General features: G+C 41.2%; 1 protein-coding gene across 4 annotated transcripts in view; it reads right to left on the reverse strand.

Annotated features, from left to right (window-relative positions):
• CCP110 (centriolar coiled-coil protein 110) overlaps positions 1-21,747 on the reverse strand; it is a 97,183-nt gene that overhangs the window by 5,995 nt on the left and 69,441 nt on the right. For 3 of the 4 annotated variants that reach the window (XM_033963046.1, XM_033963045.1, XM_033963048.1), the window contains 4 exons: positions 19,339-19,415; positions 15,886-15,948; positions 15,724-15,783; positions 9,521-9,603 (listed from right to left, as the gene is read on the reverse strand). In XM_033963046.1, coding sequence (XP_033818937.1) covers positions 9,521-9,603; positions 15,724-15,783; positions 15,886-15,948; positions 19,339-19,415 — 283 coding nt within the window. The remainder of the gene's footprint in view (positions 1-9,520; positions 9,604-15,723; positions 15,784-15,885; positions 15,949-19,338; positions 19,416-21,747) is intronic. The other variant, XM_033963047.1, reaches the window with a different exon arrangement.

Consider the following 21,747-nt stretch of genomic DNA (forward strand, 5'->3'; position numbering starts at 1 on the left):
AAGAATTTGAGCTCCAAGCCTTTTCATGCAGGGAACCATTCCTCAGAATCACGGAGGCAGGAATGTCCCTATATACAGTTCCCTCCTTTCTACTAAAGATGGTGTCTGCTTTCCATGTGACTGCTAGCTTTTCAGGCCACAGGTGTAAAGAAACAGGACAAAGTACTAGCGCGTCTACATGTCAGAAGGGTACTCCTTCGTTATTTAGAAGTGACAAATGATTTCCAACTCTTGGATTATCCGTTTGTCCTAATGGGTCATGGCAGCAGAAGAAGACTGGCCTCTAAGGCCTCAATTTCCAGATGGATACAGGCGGCCATTTCCTCTGCATGCATCAGATTTGATAAATGTCCGTCAATTTCCTTAAAAGCGTATTCCACCAGAAATGTGGCTTCTTCATGGGCGAGTTAAAGACTGTTCCACCTGATGAGATTTGTAGGGCAGCTAACATGGTTCACTCTACATACCTTTTCTAAGTTCAACAGAATGGATGTGGCAGTGCAAAAGGACTTTTCATTTAGGTCCGCAGTGCTTGCAGCAGGCTCTTCTATCCCATCCTAGGCTCAAAGGACTGCTTTGATAGTCCCACAGGTTCAGGACTCATGTGCATTTTTGCACTGGAATGGAAGTTTAGGTTCTTACCTCAGTAATCTTCTTTCCAGTAGAAGAGCACATTAGGCACCTTAGGCACCCATACAGCACAAAATTGGCATGATATAGTGGTAAACTACTTGTGGAGTCCATCCTGACTGGATTTAGACACAAAGTGTTTTGAGGCATGGTGTGGCTTTTAAATTAAAATTGGGAAATCCAAGATGGCTGCTACTGTGGTAGTAATTTTGGCACTAAAAAAAAAAAAGTTTGGGAGAGCAACAATAACAGTCAAAAATTCCAAAAACAGGATTTTAAGGGTGGGGGATCCTCAATGAAGCTCCAGAAGATCTTTAAAAAAACCAAATCTACTCCACTCCAATGTTTTCCACAGATAGCAATGGGCTGTACTCACAGTGATGCCATGTGCTATGCCTGCATCAGCTCTCATTGTAGCTGGAGAAAGAAAAAGCTAGTCTTGTGAAGAAAGCATGATGACATCAGGAAGGTCAGACACTAATTGAGCTCTCCAGTTTGTGAAGATGGGCAAGAAAAGGAAGGGCCAGGTTAAAGCGACCACTCACCCAACCGGGTCTAGCGCTGAACCAACCTTTGCCAGTCTTCTATACGAGGTTTTTTGTCATCTGCTTCTGGTGTAGAGACTTTGGAAGACCCTAGAACGGAGTTTGGAGAGGCCATTCTGGTGTAATTAGAAACTTTGCCTAGATTGTATAAAGATAATAGAATATTAATGGATACATGGAAAACTTTACGATATGTCAGTAATTTAACATCTATTCCAATCTATAAATCGACGAATCAAACTATATGGTTAAACTCCAAGATCCAAATTGGAAGAATTTAAGGTCATCTGGAAGCATTGGATGATAGCAGTTATTCGGATTTTAGATGATGTTATTTCAAATGGTAAACTGCTAGATTTTTCACAGTTGCAATATAAATATGGTCTTAATAAACCACAAAGCTTTAGATGGTTGCAGCTGAAGCAGGCCATTCAGGCAGGGTTCCCTGAATGGAAAAATCTTAACATGCAATATAGTTTGGAATTTTTATGCTTTCAGGTGGACTTCTTGGGACACCAGGTTGCACAGTGGTATAAATTGATAAACGGATTTGTAAATAAAAAGCCTAAAACTGGACTTAGAGATATTTGGAGCATTGAGATTAAGCATCAAATTTCTGCGTCTCAATGGCTATGAATTTGGTCTTGGAGGATGAGATGTACAGTGTCCGCATCTATTGAGACAAACTTGTTTTTTTCTTTTACATAGAGCATTTTGGACCCCAGTTAGATTACAGAAGTTAAACAGCTCTAAGTTTAATAGATGCTGGCATTGTAATCTTGAGCTAGGGACACTGGATCATTTGTTATACTATTGTCCCTTTATCTTGACCTTTTGGAAATCAATTTGGACCCAAATAAATTGTTTATTGGAGAATCCTGTGGCTTTATCGTATGATACGATTTATTTGGTATGTCAATGAGAACAAAGAGCCAAATTTCATCAAACAATAATAAGCTTTTATTGATTATGACAGAAGTCGCCATACAACATATCACAAGTAATTGGAAGAATTGGAATAGATTCAATTACAGTTTTTGGTAGAAGAATTGGGGTAGACTCAATTAGTTTTTGGTGGAGTTCGTTATGTCACATTTATAAAATGGAAAGAACAATAGCCATACAAAAAGGGAATTATAAGAAGTTTAAAGAAATCTGGGGGCCATTGACAAATTATTGTAATGAATAGATACCATTTTTCCATTATAAGTACAATGCAAAGGAGGGGGTGGGAGGGGGGATTTTATGAAATGTATTAAATGTTTAAATAGGAAAGAAAATTTTATATGATATATGGGATTGAATAGGTTATGGGAGGGGAGGGAGGGGGTTAAATTTTATGATTTAATGTTGAATATGATAGAGATTTAAGTGATGTATTCAATTTCAATTGTCATTTATTGATACACTTGTTGTAAGATATAAAAATGAATAAAGATTTATTTAAAAAAAAAAGAAACTTTGCGGAGTCCCAAACAATGCGAGATTCCTCTAATACCGGGTTTCCTGGTCACACCAAAGGGATCATCACAGGCGACTGACACAGAAGATAGTGCAGTGGCTTCTGGTGGTGGCAGGATCTCATCGCCATTGAGTGTTCCGACGCCACAGAGATCTCCTTTGGCACCCTTTGAGGAGGTAAAGATTGGAGACGATCTAGTGAACTCAAGGGAGACCCCCCCCAGGTACTGTAGCAGCAGATTATATGGTTTTGGATGGAACATCTAACATTCCTAAGGGCAGACTTGCACGGTCTGTGTCTGTATATGGCCGTTTGGTGGAGGATGGGCTGGGGAGGGCTTCAATGGCTGGGAGGGTGTAGATGGGCTGGAGTAAGTCTTAACAGAGATTTCGGCAGTTGGAACCCACGCACAGTACAGGGTAAAGCTTTTGCCCAGAAATAGCTAAGAAGAAAAAATAAAAAAATTTAAATTGAATCAGGTTGGGCAGAATGGATGGACCATTCGGGTCTTCATCTGCCGTCATCTACTATGTTACTATGTTTGAGCAAGATACTCTCTCTTTAGAGGAAGTTTGTAGAGCTATTGAGAAATTGGAGCGTTCAGCGACTCAACATCTAGATAAAATTAGTGAAGGGTCATTTTCTCTCCAAAACCAGTTGGAGAAATATTAAGAGCAACATACTGGGAGTTTACAGAAATTAGAAAAAAGTCAGGAGAGAGTTTTGGATTGCCAGCAAGAATTAATTAAACGACAAATTATGGATACATCAGAAGTTGGAGACAGAGAATTTTAACAGAAGGTTATATTTGAGAGAAAGAAATAATGGTTACTGTGGATGGGCAGACTAGATGGGCCATTTGGCCTTTATCTGCCATCATGTTTTTCTGTTTCTTTTTTGTCACCGATGAATATGGTTAAAAAAATATTTTGAGGAAATTCTACAAAATTTCTAAGGATTCTATTGCACCATTAACCAGGGCCTTTTATTTAACCTCTGGTTTGTTGGAGAAGAAAAAAAAAAGACGAAAAGAAGAATGAGACGTCTAGCTTAGATCTGAAAGGGTTTTTTGTTGTTTTTAGAAAATTCTCAGTTTGTGATTATAGCTGCTAGATTGACATTGATAGTGACTTTCGCCTTAGAACTCGATAGAAATTGGATTTTGAGACTGTAATTTTGACATAAGGATGTTATGTTTTGTGGTTCAAATGTGTTGGTTTTTCCAGATCTGTCCAAGATAGCACAGAGCAGTCACAAGACCTTTTTGGGTCTGTGCCAGCAGGTTGTGTCCTTGGGTGCTACTTATTTCCTACAATTTCCTTGTAAATGTATTGTTAATACCAAAGTTATACTTATGTCTTTTCAGAATCATCACATAAAAAAATTTTGGAAGCTAGAATTGCTCCAATTCCAAAGGCTATTTTCTCTCCCTTAAATTAGCTTATTTTTGGTTAATATATTTTTGCTTCATATGAATATCAGTTAGCCTTCCTTATCCTTTTTTTGCTATTTTATTTCCTTATTGGAGAAGATTATTTCTGTTATTCTTTTCTTTTCCACCATTTTGCTTCTTAATATTGTGGTCTCAGAAAAGTATAGATATTACTAGTATGAAAATGTTTTCCTTTAAAATTTTCAATGATGTAATTGTCTTAATTTCAGGTGTGAACCTATGTATTTTCTTTTGGAAATTTGCAAATTTAAAAAAAATAAAAATAAAAAAAAAGGAAAAAGCTATTCTGCCTCAGACAAGCAAGCAGGGTGTCCAGGGGCTTGATACTTTGGGCTGCGTTTTATACAGGCTGAAAAGCCAGAAACTCTCTACCCCACCAGTCTCCATACAATTCTTCTTCAGGGGGAGGGAGACCCAGCCGATAACTGCAAGTTTTCCTGACCAGCATGGGGCCAAATACAGCCTGAACTCATACGCTTCAAACAAAACCAGGTGAGCAGCCTCCCAAGAGTCGAACCCCAAGCCAATCCAAGTGTTAGGGCAGGCTGGCCAGAAAGGTGGCCTGCATTAAGGGTGGCCTGTAGATCTCAGAACACAGTCTGCAGCTTCTCCCAGGCAGAGCTGTCCCAGGACTACTGGGAACCTCTATAACACCCAAAGCCTCGAACAAACATGGATAAAACCTGAAAATAAGAAAATTTAAACAGAGCAGATGAAGACACCTGCTCAACTCGCTTGCAGAAGGAAAAAACTGAGGGGGGCAGTGCCTGATAATGCAGGGAGGTGGAATTCAAAGCATAGATGAAGCCTTCTGCATTCCTCGTGGGTGAAGATGCACTACCAACAGATTGAAGACATGTGCTTTTTGCACTGGAACTGTACCTTTCCCTCAACCAGAGAATCTTTGTGCAGAAGATTATATTTTGATTAAGTAATCCTGAAGTGCAAAAACAGTACCTTTGCCTGAGGTTAAGTCTCTGACTTTGCACATGTACTCACCCTATTTTGTGGGCTGCTTTGCTACATCCTACAAGTTCTAAACTAATCTGTTGGGATGACAAGGGAAGATATATTATGTCTTACCTAATGATTTTCTTTCCTTTAAGTCTCCTCAGATCAGTCCAGAAGCCCTCCTATGAAGATTCTTACTACTTTTAGGGATAGTTTCCTACCCTTTTATTATACAATTTCTTTTCTTTTAGTTGTCTGCCTTAGCTTCAGAAGTGTGTGTTATGTACAACATAAACATATTGCAATTATGCCTTAGTTCTTTATTGGCAGAGCTCTAGTTCAGCAGACTTCAATAGCTGCTGATCTGTTTGTTCAACTGTGTATTATTTCATTGCAAGCATTTATAGCAACAGAGTATACAGCTTCCTCTTTAAATTAGTTGCCTCTGTCTCAGTCATCTAGAATAGCTTCTGCTTTGGATGATCTTTCAATGCCACCTCTTATCAATACTGTCACCTTGAGGTGAACGATGCATAATTATAATGTATGCTCTACTGCCAGGGATCTCAAAGTCTCTCCTTGAGGGCCGCAATCCAGTCGGGTTTTCAGGATTTCCCCGTAAGAGTTTATTTGATACACTTGTTGTAACATACGAAAATGAATAAAGAATTATAAAACAAAAAAAATATGATTTGAAAGCAGTGCATGCACATAGATCTCATGCATATTCATTGCGGAAATCCTGAGAACCCGACTGGATTGCGGCCCTCAAGGAGGGACTTTGAGACCCCTGCTCTACTCTAACTATATCTATATATCGTTAGATATAACACACCTCCAGTCCTGTCATTAAAAATACTGAGGTTATACGAGTGCACAGTACCCTTATGGGACAGATCACAAATGATCCGAGTCTAATGGAAGATTGGGTTCTTACCTGGATAATAATCTTTCTGTTAATATAGTCTGTACTGTAGGTTAATATCCTCTGGTCGCAAACTGCTGCAAAAGGATGTAATCACATCATTGAACTCCTCCTTCACCAGTGGAGTATAGTGCCCTCTTCAGTTTGTACCAAAGTAATCGATATCCACTATAACAGAAGAAAACAGAAGATGGGGCATGAGGAACTTCCCCCAAATAATAGTACATTTCAGTTCTGCTCTGTAACTCATGAAAAACAATAGTTAACATGAACTAACAACATAAGTTCACCAACAAACTACCCTGCTGTGTGCAATAAACACAAATGGAGTTCACACGCTCAACAAAACTTATGGCTTTATTAGTCATATATGATTATATGTACTTCCAACTGATAGGAGAAAAACTCCAATTGTGGACTATAGGTTTATCTGAGGCAGAAAGCAGGTGCATGGAAACTGACAGGGTGGGCCTACAGACTTCTATGTGGATTAACAGAAAGAAGATTATCCAGGTAAGAACCCAATCTTCCATTCTGTAACAAACATAGGAGTCTGTACTGTAGGTGACGTGCCAAGACAGTGGCAGACACCTAGGGTGGGACTGATGAGCCTGCCCACAAAACCGAGGACCCAAAAGTGGCGTCCTCCCGAGCCACCATGTCTACTCTGTAGAATCTTGTAAAGGTCTGGAGAGTAGACCAAGTAGCTGCTCTACAAATCTCTTAGGGCGGCACTGCCCTGGTCTCCATCCAGGAAGTCATCAACTTCTAGCCGAATGAACTTTGCGAGAAATAGGCGGCTGTTTGCCATAAGCAACTTATGTCAACAAAATTACTATAAAAATCCATTTGCTCATGACTTTGATAAGTCATAAAGAGCATCCACCACATAATCTACCCCATCCAGCTGGGGGCATAAGTCCTCCTCCTGACACAGGACTCTACTGTAACCTCGTGTGGCAGACACGTGTCACAAAAGAGGCTGCACTGCAGCTTTGATCTCTAAAGCTTTTGCTTCAAATTACCTTCTAAGAACTACTTCCACCTTGCAGTCCTGTGTGTATCTTTTAACATCACGCCTTTCTCACTAGGAAGGGAGGTACGCATCGTCACTTGAGCCACTGTGGAATCCACCTTCAGCTGACTAAACAGCTGCTGAAATTGCAGAGCCATAAGTAAAGTTTAGCCATAGTCTTGGCTACCCTTAGAGAGCCATCTGGAAACTCCCATTGCTCAGTGACTAGCAAGGAGATATCCAGGGTGTGCAGGAAAAAAGGTAGTTTGAGCATTTGTACTGTTTATGACCATGCACTAAGATATCAATGGTTGTTGCAGTTCCCGCTTCAATTCCCTAAGTGCATCCATAATAACGTGAGACATTGCACTGAGGGATTATTTTCTTGGTCAAGCGGGACTATTGCCTCCCGATCTCTGGTCTCTGAAAGGGAACTCAAGTCTTCCAGGCAAGAAACAGCGCTCTAGGACAGTAAAGGCATAAAATCCAATATCTAATCCTCCTATTCATGGTCACTCAGGCTAGGCGTTGGGCTTCTTAGTGGCAGAGAGATCTCCTAGAGCGGAATCTCTCCCTGCTTCAAGGCTGGCACACTAGCAAGCAGTGCAAAGCATCCCGTCCCCATAAAATAGGTTTTCCACAGGATATTAACAAAATCTGGGGTAAACTCCTGAACAGAAGCCCCATGGACCAAACTTGCTTCTCTTGTGCTTCGCTGCTTCTACGCATTAGCGCTTTGCGGACTTGCTATTCATGGGCTCCGAGAGGGATTTCTTAGCTGCCACCCAGACCCCCCTGAGGTTCCCCAGCCCTAGAGAACGCAGAGGAGGTTAAAGCCTGAGGCTTCTGCCCCTCCTTCATGTGCCACACAGTATACAGACACTCATCAGCCAACCATCCAGCACAAAACTGGCATGATATGGGGGTAAAACAGTCTGAGGAGCCAATCAATTTTGAGCCAATTTGAGGGGTTTTGATGCAGATGGAGGCTTTAGAAGATTGTTTAAAATCCAAGATGGGAATAGGAATTTGATGGCCGCAGTCAGTGAATTCATGCAAAAAAGGGCTTGTAGAAGCTCCCTTGAAGTTTAAAAAACTCATGGAAAGGGGTTTTGGAGGTGGGTGACCCCAAATCTGACCCCAGAAACCATCAAATATCAATTTTTTTTTTTTTAACTTCCCCCCCCCCCCCCCCCCCATTTTCCTCATAGGGAATAATGGTCTGTACTCACTATGCTTTGCTGGTGCCTGCCTTGTCATCTTTCCTGCAGCCTGACTGATGGGAGAAGATTTTCTACCTCAAATCCTTTTCAAAATGGATCCAAAATTGGAGATCTTTGGGCTGCCAATTGTACTGGAACCGACTTAGACCTCAATCCCCACAGATCCTCACACCAGGATAAGGGGAGTGAAAAACTTGCAGCCAGCTCCCTGAAGCCCAAATGTACTTACACATGGGCCCCACAGTTTGCACAAGTCTCTGATAAATCAGAAGACAAGCTAGCTCCCAGAGGAAAGGTCCCCAAGCTTCCAAACTGCCCCAAGCAGGCTGGTTCAAGAGGTACACCTGGGGGTTGCCTTGTGAGCAGCAGACCACCTATGCAGAATCTGCATCCTTTCCAAAGCCGAAATGCTCCAGATTGGGGACTTCTAGGCACCGAAGTCTCCTGAAACGGATTAAAAAATACCCCCAAATAGTAAAAGTCGAACAGAGCAGATCAGAACACACCTTCTCAATTTGCTTGCAGAAGGAAAAACTGGAGAGGGAACTATGCTCCACTGGTGGAGGAGTTGAAAGATGTGATTGACATCCTTCTGCAATAATTCACAACCAGAGGATATTCACCTACAGTACAGAATTCCATATTTATGTAACAGAAAAAAAAAGTATCCGAATTTCTAAATTTTTAGTGCAAAGTGGCAATAAACAGGCTCATGATACCATCAAAAATGGAGTGCTGACCAGGACATACTAAATGGGCCACAACTCAAATGTGAAAACTTCTCTAGGTTCATTTTTGGCTGGGTGCTAAACATCCACAGATCACATCTGCCCATGTGGTGCCTGCTTGCCTGTCTGTTCCCAAGCCAAGCCAGGCCAGACACACTGGCTGACATGCTGATCTGTCTGGACCATCTGCTGCAGCCAGAGAAATAATGAGGAGCTGAAGGCAGCACCAACTTCTTATACAGGGAATTAAATCACTAAGCTGTTTTTCTTTGGCTCCACCTGCTAGCAGGGAGATATAACCCACTCACCTGGACTAGTCTAGCATGATAAGGAATGTCTGTGATAATCCCATTTATTATATGAATTCAAAAGAAATTTCTGTACAGGCCAATTCCTTCTAAATTCAGAACTATATTTGGAAATGCAAGCTCCAGTATATGATGCCTATCTTATGGAAATGCAGTAATAGATTTTTAGCTTAATCAGAATTAAACTTAATGTGTCAAAAGGAAATGCCATAAATTTTCTAATTTGTACTGTAACTTATGTGACTGAATTATAGTACAATTCAAGCACCCATCTACACACCTGAAAAAGCCTTGTTAGGTACTCTGCTCTCTGAGGGCTTCTCTCTATTTTGCTCAACCCCCTTCAGTGTGGCCTTAGGGGTTCTAATCAGAACAAAAAAGTGAAAAAGTCACTTGCAACAAAAAACAGAAACAATGTAGCTAATGGAATAAACACAATCCATGCCTTCTTATCCAATATCATGTAGGTTCATGATAATGCTAAACTAATCATGATTAAAACTTACTTTGCAAAGGTAACAAATGCTAAACAATTTATAACAGGAAGAAGAACTCATGAAATGAATGACAACAAGGAATGAGAAACAAAACAGCAATATTTGAGATCTTCCTGCCATCTACAATATTTGGTTAACATTCCTTTCCTGTCCTTCAATTGTTAAAAGCTTACCCGTAACAAATGTTCTCTGAAGGTAGGAATGATCAAATCATTCTTACAGGGTGATCTCATGTGATGGCACCAACACGGAACACACAAACATATTCATTTGGATAGGGGTGGCAGCTCTCGCAAGACCCCTTTGCCACACAGCATGCTTCAGTTACTGTATCAGTCCGTCTCCAGAAGGGAGTGGCTGTAACTCACGATTCCCCTGTCTTTGGAAAACACCCATTACACTTCTCCCTCCGGATTCGCGGGGGATAGGGGCAGAGCCAGACCGTGAATGGTGAAATACCACAAATATCTTCTGGTCCGGCTCTGACCCACCCCGCCTTCCCTGGTGGTCTGGCGGGCTTTCGGGGCAGGAGCGAATTTCCTACGCTCCTGCCCCGTGCAGATCGCCAATAGGAAATGGCTGCCGTGAGTTTCCGTAGTCTCTCGAGACTACGACGGGAACACCCCACAGCCATTTCCTATTGGCAATCTAGATGGGGCAGGAGCGTAGGAAGATTGCTCCTGCCCCAAAAGCCCGCTAGACCACCAGGTAAGGCCGGGACACCGGGGGAAGGCTTAAACTATATATTTTTTTTCTTTTTTCCCCCTCTCCAAAAAATCACGAATATGTGAAATCGCGATTGCTGAAACCGCAAATGGGGAGGGGGAAGTGTATGGGTAAACAACTTGACATTCTCTGAAAGCAAGACAATGGTGAATCGCCTAGTCACATTAATAGGATTCAATGAGTAAAATTCCATTTTTTAATTAAATAAATCCTAAAATATAATGGTCATGATAGTGAGTGCCGGTGCTGGGCTCTAAACCACAAAATGACCCTTGAGAATGGACTGCCCAGGCTTATTGTTATTTTGAGAGTCTGTATTTAAACCATTAGATTAAGATGTGTAGACTAAGGTCATGCCTTGAAGCACCTGATTGATTTCTCTTGTCATATCACATACTCAAAAGTGACCTGACCTGGAAGGCATGAGATAGACTGCAGCTAAAAACACAGACCAACTGACAGAAGCAACAATATAGCGGCATGTTTACTGTTTAGCTCAATGTATCTCAAACTGTGTGTCACGGCATACTAGTGTGCCTCCTGAGATTTTAGGTGTGCCACACTGGAGAGGAAGAGAGGCACCGGCGCCAGCTGACCTCCTACACGATGTGTGTCTCTTGGCGAGAGGCACATCCTGTAAACAATTAGCCGGCTCTGGCACCAGCGCCTTTCCTTTCTAGTCCTCTTCCCTGTTGACATCTCAGGGCCTGTCTGGAGGGCCTTTGTGCGTATGTCATCACGGTGACGTTCGCGCACTTCCGGATGCCTTGAGCTGCAGCCACTACATTGGATTCCATTGGTTACCAATGGAATTTAGGATTAAATTTAAGATCTTGATGTTGGTACATAGAGCATTATTTCAGGGCAGACTCATCTTTTCGTTACCTGGGGTTCCGGCTGACTATGAATGTTGCCCAATTGTATCGCCTTAATATCGATAAAGTCCTTGACGACACTAAACTGTTGCTAGTCAAATGGCAAACGCTGCCGCTTTCACTGTCGAGTAGAATCCACTTATTTCGTATGGTTGTCTTCCCAAAATGGCTTTACGTTCTCCAGTTTCTCCCCCCTCTCTTTGTTGCAGAGGGACGTTCGGTCCCTCACTTCTTTGTTATTGCGGTTCTGTTGGGGAGGGGGGGGGGCGGAGACCTAAACTGTGATGGTCTCTGTTAATGGGGCCTACCACCGGAGGCGGTTTGGGGGTGCCTGACATCAGGGTCTATAATCAGGCTTGTTTATTGCGTCATGTTAGTGATTGGGTGTTGGGCACCTCTTTCTATACTGATCTTTCTATGGAGCGGAATCATTTTTATCCTCTTCATCTTTTGTATCTCCTTCATGCCCCTCTGTCTAAATTGCCGAGCTCCTGTAAGCGCAGTCTTCTTTTTCGGTCCTTGTGGATAGTGTGGCAGCAGACTCTTCGGTTGTGGAATCAGGATTCCCATGTTAGTGTCCTTTTGCCCTTGGTGGGAAATGTAGCTTTCCCTCCGGGTGTTGGCCCATCCGTTTTTGGTCATTGGCGGGCTTGGGGCGTGGAGCAGTTAAGGCATGTTCTGCAGGATGATGGGTCTCTACTTTCTTGTGATGCTTTGGAGAGGAGGGGGGTTCCTGGGCTTGGCCTTCCTTTTATTTATTGTCAACTCAGGCATTATGTGGGCTCTCTCCCTGAGGGGGGATTTTGTGTTTTGACAGCAGATCAAGATACTAGGGTCTCCATTTCTTATTTTCATAGCCAGATTATGGCTCTTCGCCCCCTAGGGTTTTTCCCTGGATTTTGGAAGCTTGGAAGCATGACCTGGGCAGGGACTTGGGGGGCAATTTTTTGCTAAAGATCTTGAAACGTACTGCTGGTCTGGTCTATAGTGCTGAACTGCGCGAATGTCACTATCGCACTGTCCTGTGGGCCTATGTTTCTCATAGTCGGGCTTACTATATGGGCTGTATTGGCACTCAACTCTGTGTCCGTTGTTCTGTAGAGATTAACTCTTATTTCCATGGTATCTGGAGTTGTGAGGGGATTCAGGCCTGGGCAAGTCACTTAATCCTCCATAGCCCCAGGTACGTTAGATAGAATGTGAGCCCACCGGGACAGAGAGGGAAAATGCTTGAGTACCTGATTGTAAAAACCGCTTAGATAACCTTGATAGGCGATATATAAAATCCTAATAAACTTGAAAGGCGCTGGCATCCTTCTTACAGGACCTAGTGCAAGTTCCTGTGCCTTTCTCAGTGCTTTCTATGTTGTTTGCCCAGTTTTCATTACTCTCTGTGTATACTTCTTCAGAAAAACTATTTCTTAGCAAATGTTTTATCTTGGGGAAGAAATGTATCTTATGTTGCTGGCTCTCTCCTGAACCCCCCTCCTTTTGGCATTGGAGGAATCGACTTCATGAACTTATGGGCTGGGAGGCCCGCCCGTTTGGCCTGTTCTTCTCATCGCCGGAGCAGAGACTTTGTCAACACTTGGCCTCCATACTTGAACATTTTGTCCCCTGAGAGTCGTAGCCGTATCCTGAACCGACTCCACTTCTAATTAAGTTTACCTGTTTGATATTGATCTTTGGGAGTTGTACCGTTTTTCTTGGTGGGGGTGGGAGGGGAAAGGGGGGTATGGGTTTCTTTCTGTGGGGTTGGGGTGTTGCTTTTGATCGTGGAGGACATCAGAGTCCAGTCCTCTGCGGTTGTTGGTTGAAATTGTAAACCTTGTTTTCTACTATTATTGTACCTGCTGTTGTCACTGCTTAATAAAAAAGATTTGAAAATAAAAATAGAGCATTATTTCAGCTACAGCCTTCATCTCTTTCAAACTTGGTGTTATTTTATGCCCCAAGATGTTTACTACAATCTTTGGAACGACAACAGGGTTCTTTTGTTAGCTGCACTGAACTTATTTAATGCATGTGGCAGGTTTACAAATGTTAGTTGTAGTGTAATAGACTAAAGTACATCTGTCTGAGAAGCAAATCTCTCCAATACTGCCAAAATGTAGCGGTCACCTAAGAGAAAACATCCACTGCTCTCAGTGGAAAATAGCTTATCTATGTAGCATGTTTTAGTTAACTAAGACAAGAACCACTGTGCATTAGGACCTTCAGGTTTTCTTGGAAAAGTTCAGAAAGCGTGTTTGATGTGGCAAATGTCAGATGATATCACCCCATCAGAGTGACTATGTGATATACCTGGTCTTCACAGAATAAAATTTTCCAGGACTCATAGGGCTTGATACTGGAGTGGGTATATGCCATAAGAATAAAAATACTGAATCAGACTGATAGTCATAAGAACATAAGAATTGCTGCTGCTGGGTCAGACCAGTGGTCCATCGTGCCCAGGAGTCCGCTCTAATCCAGTACCTTGTTCCAAAAAAGTCAATGTTTGTTTTTATTTCATAATACAGGACTACTTGAATAGTTTTACAGTAATGAAACTTTTATGTATTATTGAGTAGGGAGGGAGGGGAGGGGAGGTTATTCTATTCAATAAGAATAATTTAAATATTAGATTTCTTACATAATTTTTAAAATATTACAGAATATGAATTTGTTATGAAATGTTATACTTAAAGCATATATGAGAGTTAATCAAGTGTGTATCTTTAAGTGCATATGAGTTTAACTGCTACACTTGTTGTAACATGCAAAAATGAATAAAGAATTTAAAACTCAAACCAAAAAAGTCAATGTGATCTAGGTTTTACACATTTGAATAGATCTGTGTGAGGTCTAAAAGGCACGAGACACACTAAGAAACCAATACTCTGCACCGGACTTGCAGACTTATGTTACATCACTTGAGGTAACTCATTTTTTCACTTGTTCAAAATGCAATCATTTTTATTTAAAAACATAACCCCCCACTGTTCTTAAGGCAATCAGCTTGAATCTCAGCCATCTCCCTTCTTCCTGATGCTATGCTTCTTCTCCCTAAATGCTTTTCGTTTCCCTTTCCCACTCTCTTCTCCCCACTTACCCTCCCCTTTTCCTTTCTACTTAATCATGCTATTTTTTTTTAAAGTTGTAAACTGCACGGACACCATTGATGGATAAGTTGCAGTTTATTCATTACAAAACAATGCTAATGGCTCCCATATTTTATTAAACCTTTTATAATTTCCATTTTGTATTGCTATTGAACGTTCCATTTTATATAAATGACAGGGCCAACATTTCAAAACAGCTGGAGGAGCCAAACACAATACAAATTACCTTTCCCTGGGCACAATGAAAGAGCTTGTTGAATATCAGGGGCTTTTATGCTCCCCAGTTGAACTCTAGTCCTCTGCAGGGCTCTATATGAAGCTTGCCAATAGGCACTGATAAAGAGATAGCAGCAACCAAAAGTAGGTATACCCAGAATACAGCAAAACAGTTACCCCCCTTCCTCACACTTCTCTCTTACAGGTATAAAACAACAATGAATAGAATGCTTGGTATAATCAAGAAGGGTATTGCGACCAGAACGAAAGAAGTTATCCTGCCGTTGTATCGGGCGATGGTGCGTCCGCATCTGGAGTACTGCGTCCAATTTTGGTCGCCGTACCTTAAGAAGGATATGGCGTTACTCGAAAGGGTTCAGAGGAGAGCGACACGTCTGATAAAAGGTATGGAAAACCTTTCATATGCTGAGAGATTGGAGAAATTGGGTCTCTTTTCTCTGGAGAAGAGGAGACTTAGAGGGGATATGATAGAAACTTACAAGATCATGAAGGGCATAGAGAAAGTGGAGAGAGACAGATTCTTCAAACTTTCAAAAAAATAAAAGAACAAGAGGGCACTCGGAAAAGTTGAAAGGGGACAGATTCAAAACGAATGCTAGGAAGTTCTTCTTTACCCCACATGTGGTGGACACCTGGAATGCGCTTCCAGAGGACGTAATAGGGCAGAGTACAGTAATGGGGTTTAAGAAAGGATTGGACAATTACCTACTGGAAATGGGGATAGAGGGGTATAGATAGAGGATTACTGCACAGGTCCTGGACCTGTTGGGCCGCCGCGAGAGCGGACTGCTGGGCATGATGGACCTCGGGTCTGACCCAGTGGAGGCATTGCTTATGTTCTTACAACAACAAAAAAGAATTAAATTTTTTGGTCAGTTGACATGAAATGCTGTATTGTTATATACTATTCTGTAAGATTAAAAAGGGCATTAAGTAGGATTTTGACAACATAACATACCAACTTCTGTGGCTAAATGAAGGCAAAGTGTACTTCAGATTGTTGCACTTCAGACCAACATCACACACTAAAATACAGATTCTTACCCTTGTCTGCAAAGCAGCCTATTAAGTGGGGTATTCTGTCCTTGATTTGGCTGAAGTATTCTATAAAACAAAATATGCGCATTTACTAAATTAAAAACAAATCAACACTATATAAATAAAAATGGAAAGAAGAAACTCTGACCTATATAAAGATGCACTCACCTGGTTTCTGATGCCTTTTGTTTTAATTGCAGTTTTTTATTTCTCATTCCCATTTCAATAGCCCTGATATAAATGGAAAAATATTCAGATCTTACTTCGCAATCCAAAAAGGCCAAAAAATGTATTACAAACTTAGAAAGGGTGAAATGTCAAAATGCAAAACACACTTTGTTATGGTCATTTTTTGTCTTTTTTTTTTTTTTTTTTAAATAATTCTTTATTCATTTTAAAACTTTCATCAAGTGTACAAATAATCATAATAAACACAATTAGTCTGAGCACTTGAACATCTTATCATTACAACTTATCAGTAGAAATGTAACCCTCACCCCACCCTCTCTCAAATCCCTCTTATTCATTATAAGATCATATATTTGAAACCCTCCCCCCACCCAATACTAAATGGTGTATAATTAATAGAAAAATGGCATCTAATCATGACAGAAAGATGTTAATGGCTCCCATATTTTAATAAAATTCTTATAATTTCCATTCTGTACCACTATTGATCTTTCCATTCTATATATGTGACATACTGAATTCCACCAAAAATTAAAATTAAGCCTACTATGATCTTTCCAGTCATTTTTTGTCTTAATTCTGAAGATCCTGGGTCAAAAAAGGGGGTCCGAGTGTTAGATTAGATACAACAATGAATGCACTTATATACCCATAAAGGATCAAGAAGTGGAAAGGACAATAGACTTGATTAAGAAAATATCTTCAGTAGGTCTTTCTGCTTGTGAGGCTGACAACTGGAGATTTCCTCAGCTAAAGTAGTAGTGCAGGAAGGGAAAGAACAAAAGAATAGTCTTACTGGGTCAGACCAATGGTCCATCAAGCCGAGTAGCCCGTTCTCACAGTGGCCAATCCAGGTCAAAACTCAAGGAGTAGCAATATTCCATACTATCGATCCAGGGAAAGCAGAAGCTTCCCTCATGTTTTAATAATAGACTTTTCCTCCAGGAATTTGTCCAAACCTTTCTTAAAACCAGCTATACTATCTGCTTTTACTAGGCAAAACAACTGGACTTTATCTGCCAACATCTATATTACTGTGAATGTATTTCCAAACATGCAAAAATAGCCACAAAGAAAAGACGATGCTGCAGCATGGCACAGAAAATGCTCAAATATTCCAAACATAACCTATTATTGCCATCTATAGAACATCAGGTTCATTGAGATTAAGCATCAGATTTCAGCATCTCAATGGCCACAAATTTGGTCTTGGAGAATGAGATGTACAATGTCGGTGTCTATGAGACAAACTTGGTTTTTTTTTTTTTGTTACATAGAGCTTTTTGGACCCCAGTTAGATTACAAAAGTTAAATAGTTCTTTGTCTAATAGATGTTGGCATTGTAATCTGGAAGTGGGGACTTTGGATCATCTTTTGTTTTATTGTCCCCACATCTTAGCCTTTTGGAACTCAATCTGGGATCAAATAAATTGTTTATTGGAAAACCACGTAGCGTTGTCTTATGATACTGTGATTTTTGGAATGTCGATGAGAAAAAAAGAGTCAAATATCAGCATGTAATAACAAACTTTTAATGATTCTGACTGGAGTTGCCATCCAACATATTACTAATAACTGGAAAGATCATAGTAGGCTTAATTTTAATTTTTGGTGGAATTCAGTATGTCACATATATAGAATGGAAAGATCAATAGCGGTACAGAATGGAAATTATAAAAATTTTATTAAAATATGGGCGCCATTAACATCTTTTTGTCATGATTAAATGCCATTTTTCTAATATTTTTCTATTAACTTTGTAAGATAAGGGTGGGGTGGGTTTCTATTATATGAAAAATAAAAATTACTAAAGGGATTTCAGGATGGGAGAGGGAGGGTTATATTTGCAATTATAAGATATAATGATAAGATGTACAAGTGTTTAAATCTATTTTATTTGTTGCAATTTTTGTACACTTGATGAAAGTTTTAAAATGAATAAAGAATTTAAAAAAAAAAAAAGAAATTTGAGTGATCCTGAGAAAGTTTACAAATTTTAAATATTTTTATTAGCACAAAAGCACAGTTTATCCAAATCTGTCCTTCAGGTTAAAAAAAGCAACACACAAAATCTTCCAGCTAGTCTGAATAATCTTTACTTTTCATGACTGGATACTAGCCAGTTTCTCAAGCTTTCTCTCACTTTCTTTTCAATTTAAACAACAGAGATTTAAATTTAAACATTGACTGCATAGGTTAAAGACTGGCTCAGTGGCAGACTCCAGAGGGCGGTAGTAAATGGTACTCCCTCCGAAACATCGGAAATGATCAGTGGAGTGCCGCAGGGCTCGGTCTTGACTCTAGTTAACTTAAAGAACCTTATGAGAAAAGTCAGATTCTTTAAAAAAACAAAGAAAGCATTTTTCTAGTGCTCAAATATCCTCAATTTATAAGATCACTAGAAGACAGCGTTTATCAGTTGGTGCTCAAGAAAACCTGCTGCTACAATGCTGAATAAACCTGTGACCGCCAATGGTGTATGCAAATCTGGTTGGGGGGTCTTGAGCATCTGTGCATGCTCAAGGCCTGCTGGCTTCCACCTTCTCTGAGACTGGCAGGAGCCAGTAGGCCTCGAGCATGCACAAATGCTCAAGGCCCCGCACCAGATCTGCATACATCGTTGACAGTTGCGGTTTTCTTCAGTGTCACAGCAGCAGCTTTCTTCTGCACCAACTGGTAAACTGCCGGCAGGAGGGGGGATAGCAGTGCCAGTATTCGTCAGAGAGGGGCCTATATAATGGACAGCAATGCTTGTACTCATCGGGGGAGGGGGGGCGAATGGCAGTGTACAGCCCTGGTGGTCATTGGGGGATGAGTGGGCCCAAAAATCTCAGTTTATATTCAAGTATATACAGTAAGTCTAAGTACTTTGAAAACGAGCCCCTTAATCTCTACCTCTCCATGACAGTTTTGAGGCCCAGACCATAGAAGTCTACTTCTGGTCCTACTTCTCAGCTACTGGAATTGCCTTCAAAGCCCATGCCAGCGTTAATCCTGATCTGTTTTTGCCATTTAAGGGACCTAGACCATAGATGCTTGCCCGGTGATGGGACTTCTCAATGCTGTTTTTGTACGTGTAATTTTGCAGTCAAGACTGTGATCCCAAATAAGAATTTTGTGAGCTTTTTCAGGACTGTGACCCAGAGTTTGGGAATCTCTGCCTTATGTATAGTTTCAGCAGTACAGTAAGTGGGAATGTGAGGTAATTCTGTATTTGAAAGGGAATAAATATTTACAACTTCAGCTTCTCTCATCTGAATAGCATAATCCCTTCAGCTACTAAAACAGATTCCTCCTTGGGGATCATCACAAACAAATTTAAAGAAGGTAGTCATTGCTGATCAAGTCCCTTGTTAGGGAACTGGTAACCTTTGCCAACAAATACGGAAGAGTACCTTTTTATTATCAAACAGACCTTCGTACAAAACCTACTTCAGTTTCTTCCTATCCAGAGATTTTTGTGTTGCTGCTGAAAGGGCCATTCTCTCACGTGGGCTCTTCACTTTTTCCTACATAAATTAAAGTTTAAATAATTAGCTTTTTAAAAGCTATTTTGTCAAAATTTTAAACTACTTTACCACCCCCATCCCCACCCCCTCATTGACCATTAGTCCCAATGGAAAAACTACAGACCAAAAAACTTGTTTTCCCTTCCCAAAACAAAAATTTACAGAAAATCCAAGAAAAATCAATTATATGTAGCAAAATAAATTTTGCTTAGTATAGAAATCATGCTGGTCCATGGGAAAATTGAACATACTTTTACCACATACTACAATGCTTATGACCACTTAAAAACAGCACTAGTGGGCCACGCTCACGAGCCACATGCTAATCATGAGTTTGGCACACACCATCCATGCGCTAAAAATACTTTCTATTCTTTAGCATGGAGAGCCTTGTTTGAAAGGCAGAGGTTAGGCATGCCCAGCATTAAGCATTAGCGCATGAGTACTGGCATGTGCTGACCGATTAGGGAATAGGATTAGCACAAAAGTCCTTATTGCCTATAAAAAAAGAATCATGCATAAATGACGACGGTGCTAGATGGAAGTTTGAGAGAATGCTGAAAACTCAACTCTTTGCAAAGGCATTTATTTTGCCTGCTTGTATGTTATAAGATTTGGGGGCAAGACTTGAGGGTATTGCAGCAACATGTATGTTGGCTGATTGTTTATTTTATAGGTATTTAGGCCGTGTATAAATTTTTAAAAGAAATAATTTTGAAATTAGCATGTGGCCATTAAACAGAACTGCAGCCATTTAAGCGACATCCTAAAAAGTGCCTCAGTGTGAGAGTAATCCAAATACTAAAAATAGCAGAGTCCTCTTTTTGGCACAGCTTAGTAAAAAGAGCCACTAAATAGCATAATGGAAGAACAGCTTGAGATTGACCACCAAAAGAGGAATCAGGATATCTACAACTACATGTGGCCTCCAGGGTTCTGATCAGACTTCATATTTAAAAAATCATATATGTTTGGGGGGGGATTGTTTATTTATTTATATATCTAATATAATATCTAATATAATCAAACCCTTACCCGCGCATGGGCAGTTGAAATGGCATGATGTCTGCCGCCGTGATTTCTGCTTCCGTGCCATGTTCCATTTGCGGCGTGTGCGCGGCGGTGGAGTCTGTGGCAGTTTGATTTGCGGTGGTAAGAGGAGCATTGCCGACGTCGCTTCCAGCCTAGGGCAGGGAGGGAGGCTTCAACTCACTGCTCCTGCTTGCTTCAGGCCTTCCTCGCTGCCGGGTCCTGCTCCTGCCTTCGCGCAAAATGAAAGTAGGTGGGAACCGGCAGCGACGAAGGACCAAAGCAAGCAGGAGCAGCAAGTTCTGAATGCTGCACTGCCGACGGCAGTGTGAGACCCGGGAGGAGAGGGGAGCGGGGGATGAGAAACGCTACTGATGGCTGGCCTACTACAGGATAGGGGGAGCATGGAAGGAGTGCTGCTGGACAGGGGGGAGGTAAAAGGGCTACTGCAAGACAGGCGGAGCAGGCAAGGGGTGCTGCTGCACAGGGAAGGATGGGAGGGAAATGCTGCTGCTGCACAGGGAAGTGGGGAGGTTAGGGGTGTGCTGGGGGACAGGCAGCAATCTTGGTTTGCTCTGGGGGGGGGAGACAGAAAGATAGGTGGGCAGCACGCGAGAATGAAAGATGGACACAGACAGAAAGACAGCGGGCAGGGAGAGAGACAGAAAGCAAGAAAGACAGACAGACAGGGGGCCAGGGAGAGAGACAAACAGAAAGAATGACAGACAGACAGGGGGCCAGAGAGACAGCCAGCCAGCGGCCAAGGAGAGAGAAACAAAGAAAAAAGAACCATACAGACAGACAGCGGCCAAGAAGAGAGAGAGGGAGAGAGAGACAGAGACAGAGAGAGACACAGAGATAGAGACAGAGAGAGACAGAGACAGAGACACAGAGACAGAGAAAAAAGACAAGACAGCTAACGCGGTAAGTTTTCATTAAATTTTGTGATCTGTTAAGTCTACACATCTATTCTAGCACCCGTTAATCTAACGGGCTTAAACCCCCCCCCCCCCCCCCCAACATATATGATTCATAGATCAAGATCCTAATGTACAACTTTCACAATACATAGAGGGATCAGGATGGTTATGAAATTTTTCCATATTCAGTCTATAATAATTCTAAGAAAACAAACAAGGCTGCTGTTAGATATTTTATGGAGTAAGATTTTTTTTTTCCCTGCTGGGCCTCTCTTCTACTGCTTTGCCACCTAAGTACATGTGGGGAGTATAAAACCAATAAGGGTTTTCTTGATTTTGCTGTAATAGGACCACCGAGGGATTCAGAGCCTTTATCAAAAGCA

This window comes from Geotrypetes seraphini, chromosome 11 (assembly GCF_902459505.1).
Source record: "Geotrypetes seraphini chromosome 11, aGeoSer1.1, whole genome shotgun sequence".
Taxonomy (NCBI): Eukaryota; Metazoa; Chordata; class Amphibia; order Gymnophiona; family Dermophiidae; genus Geotrypetes; species Geotrypetes seraphini.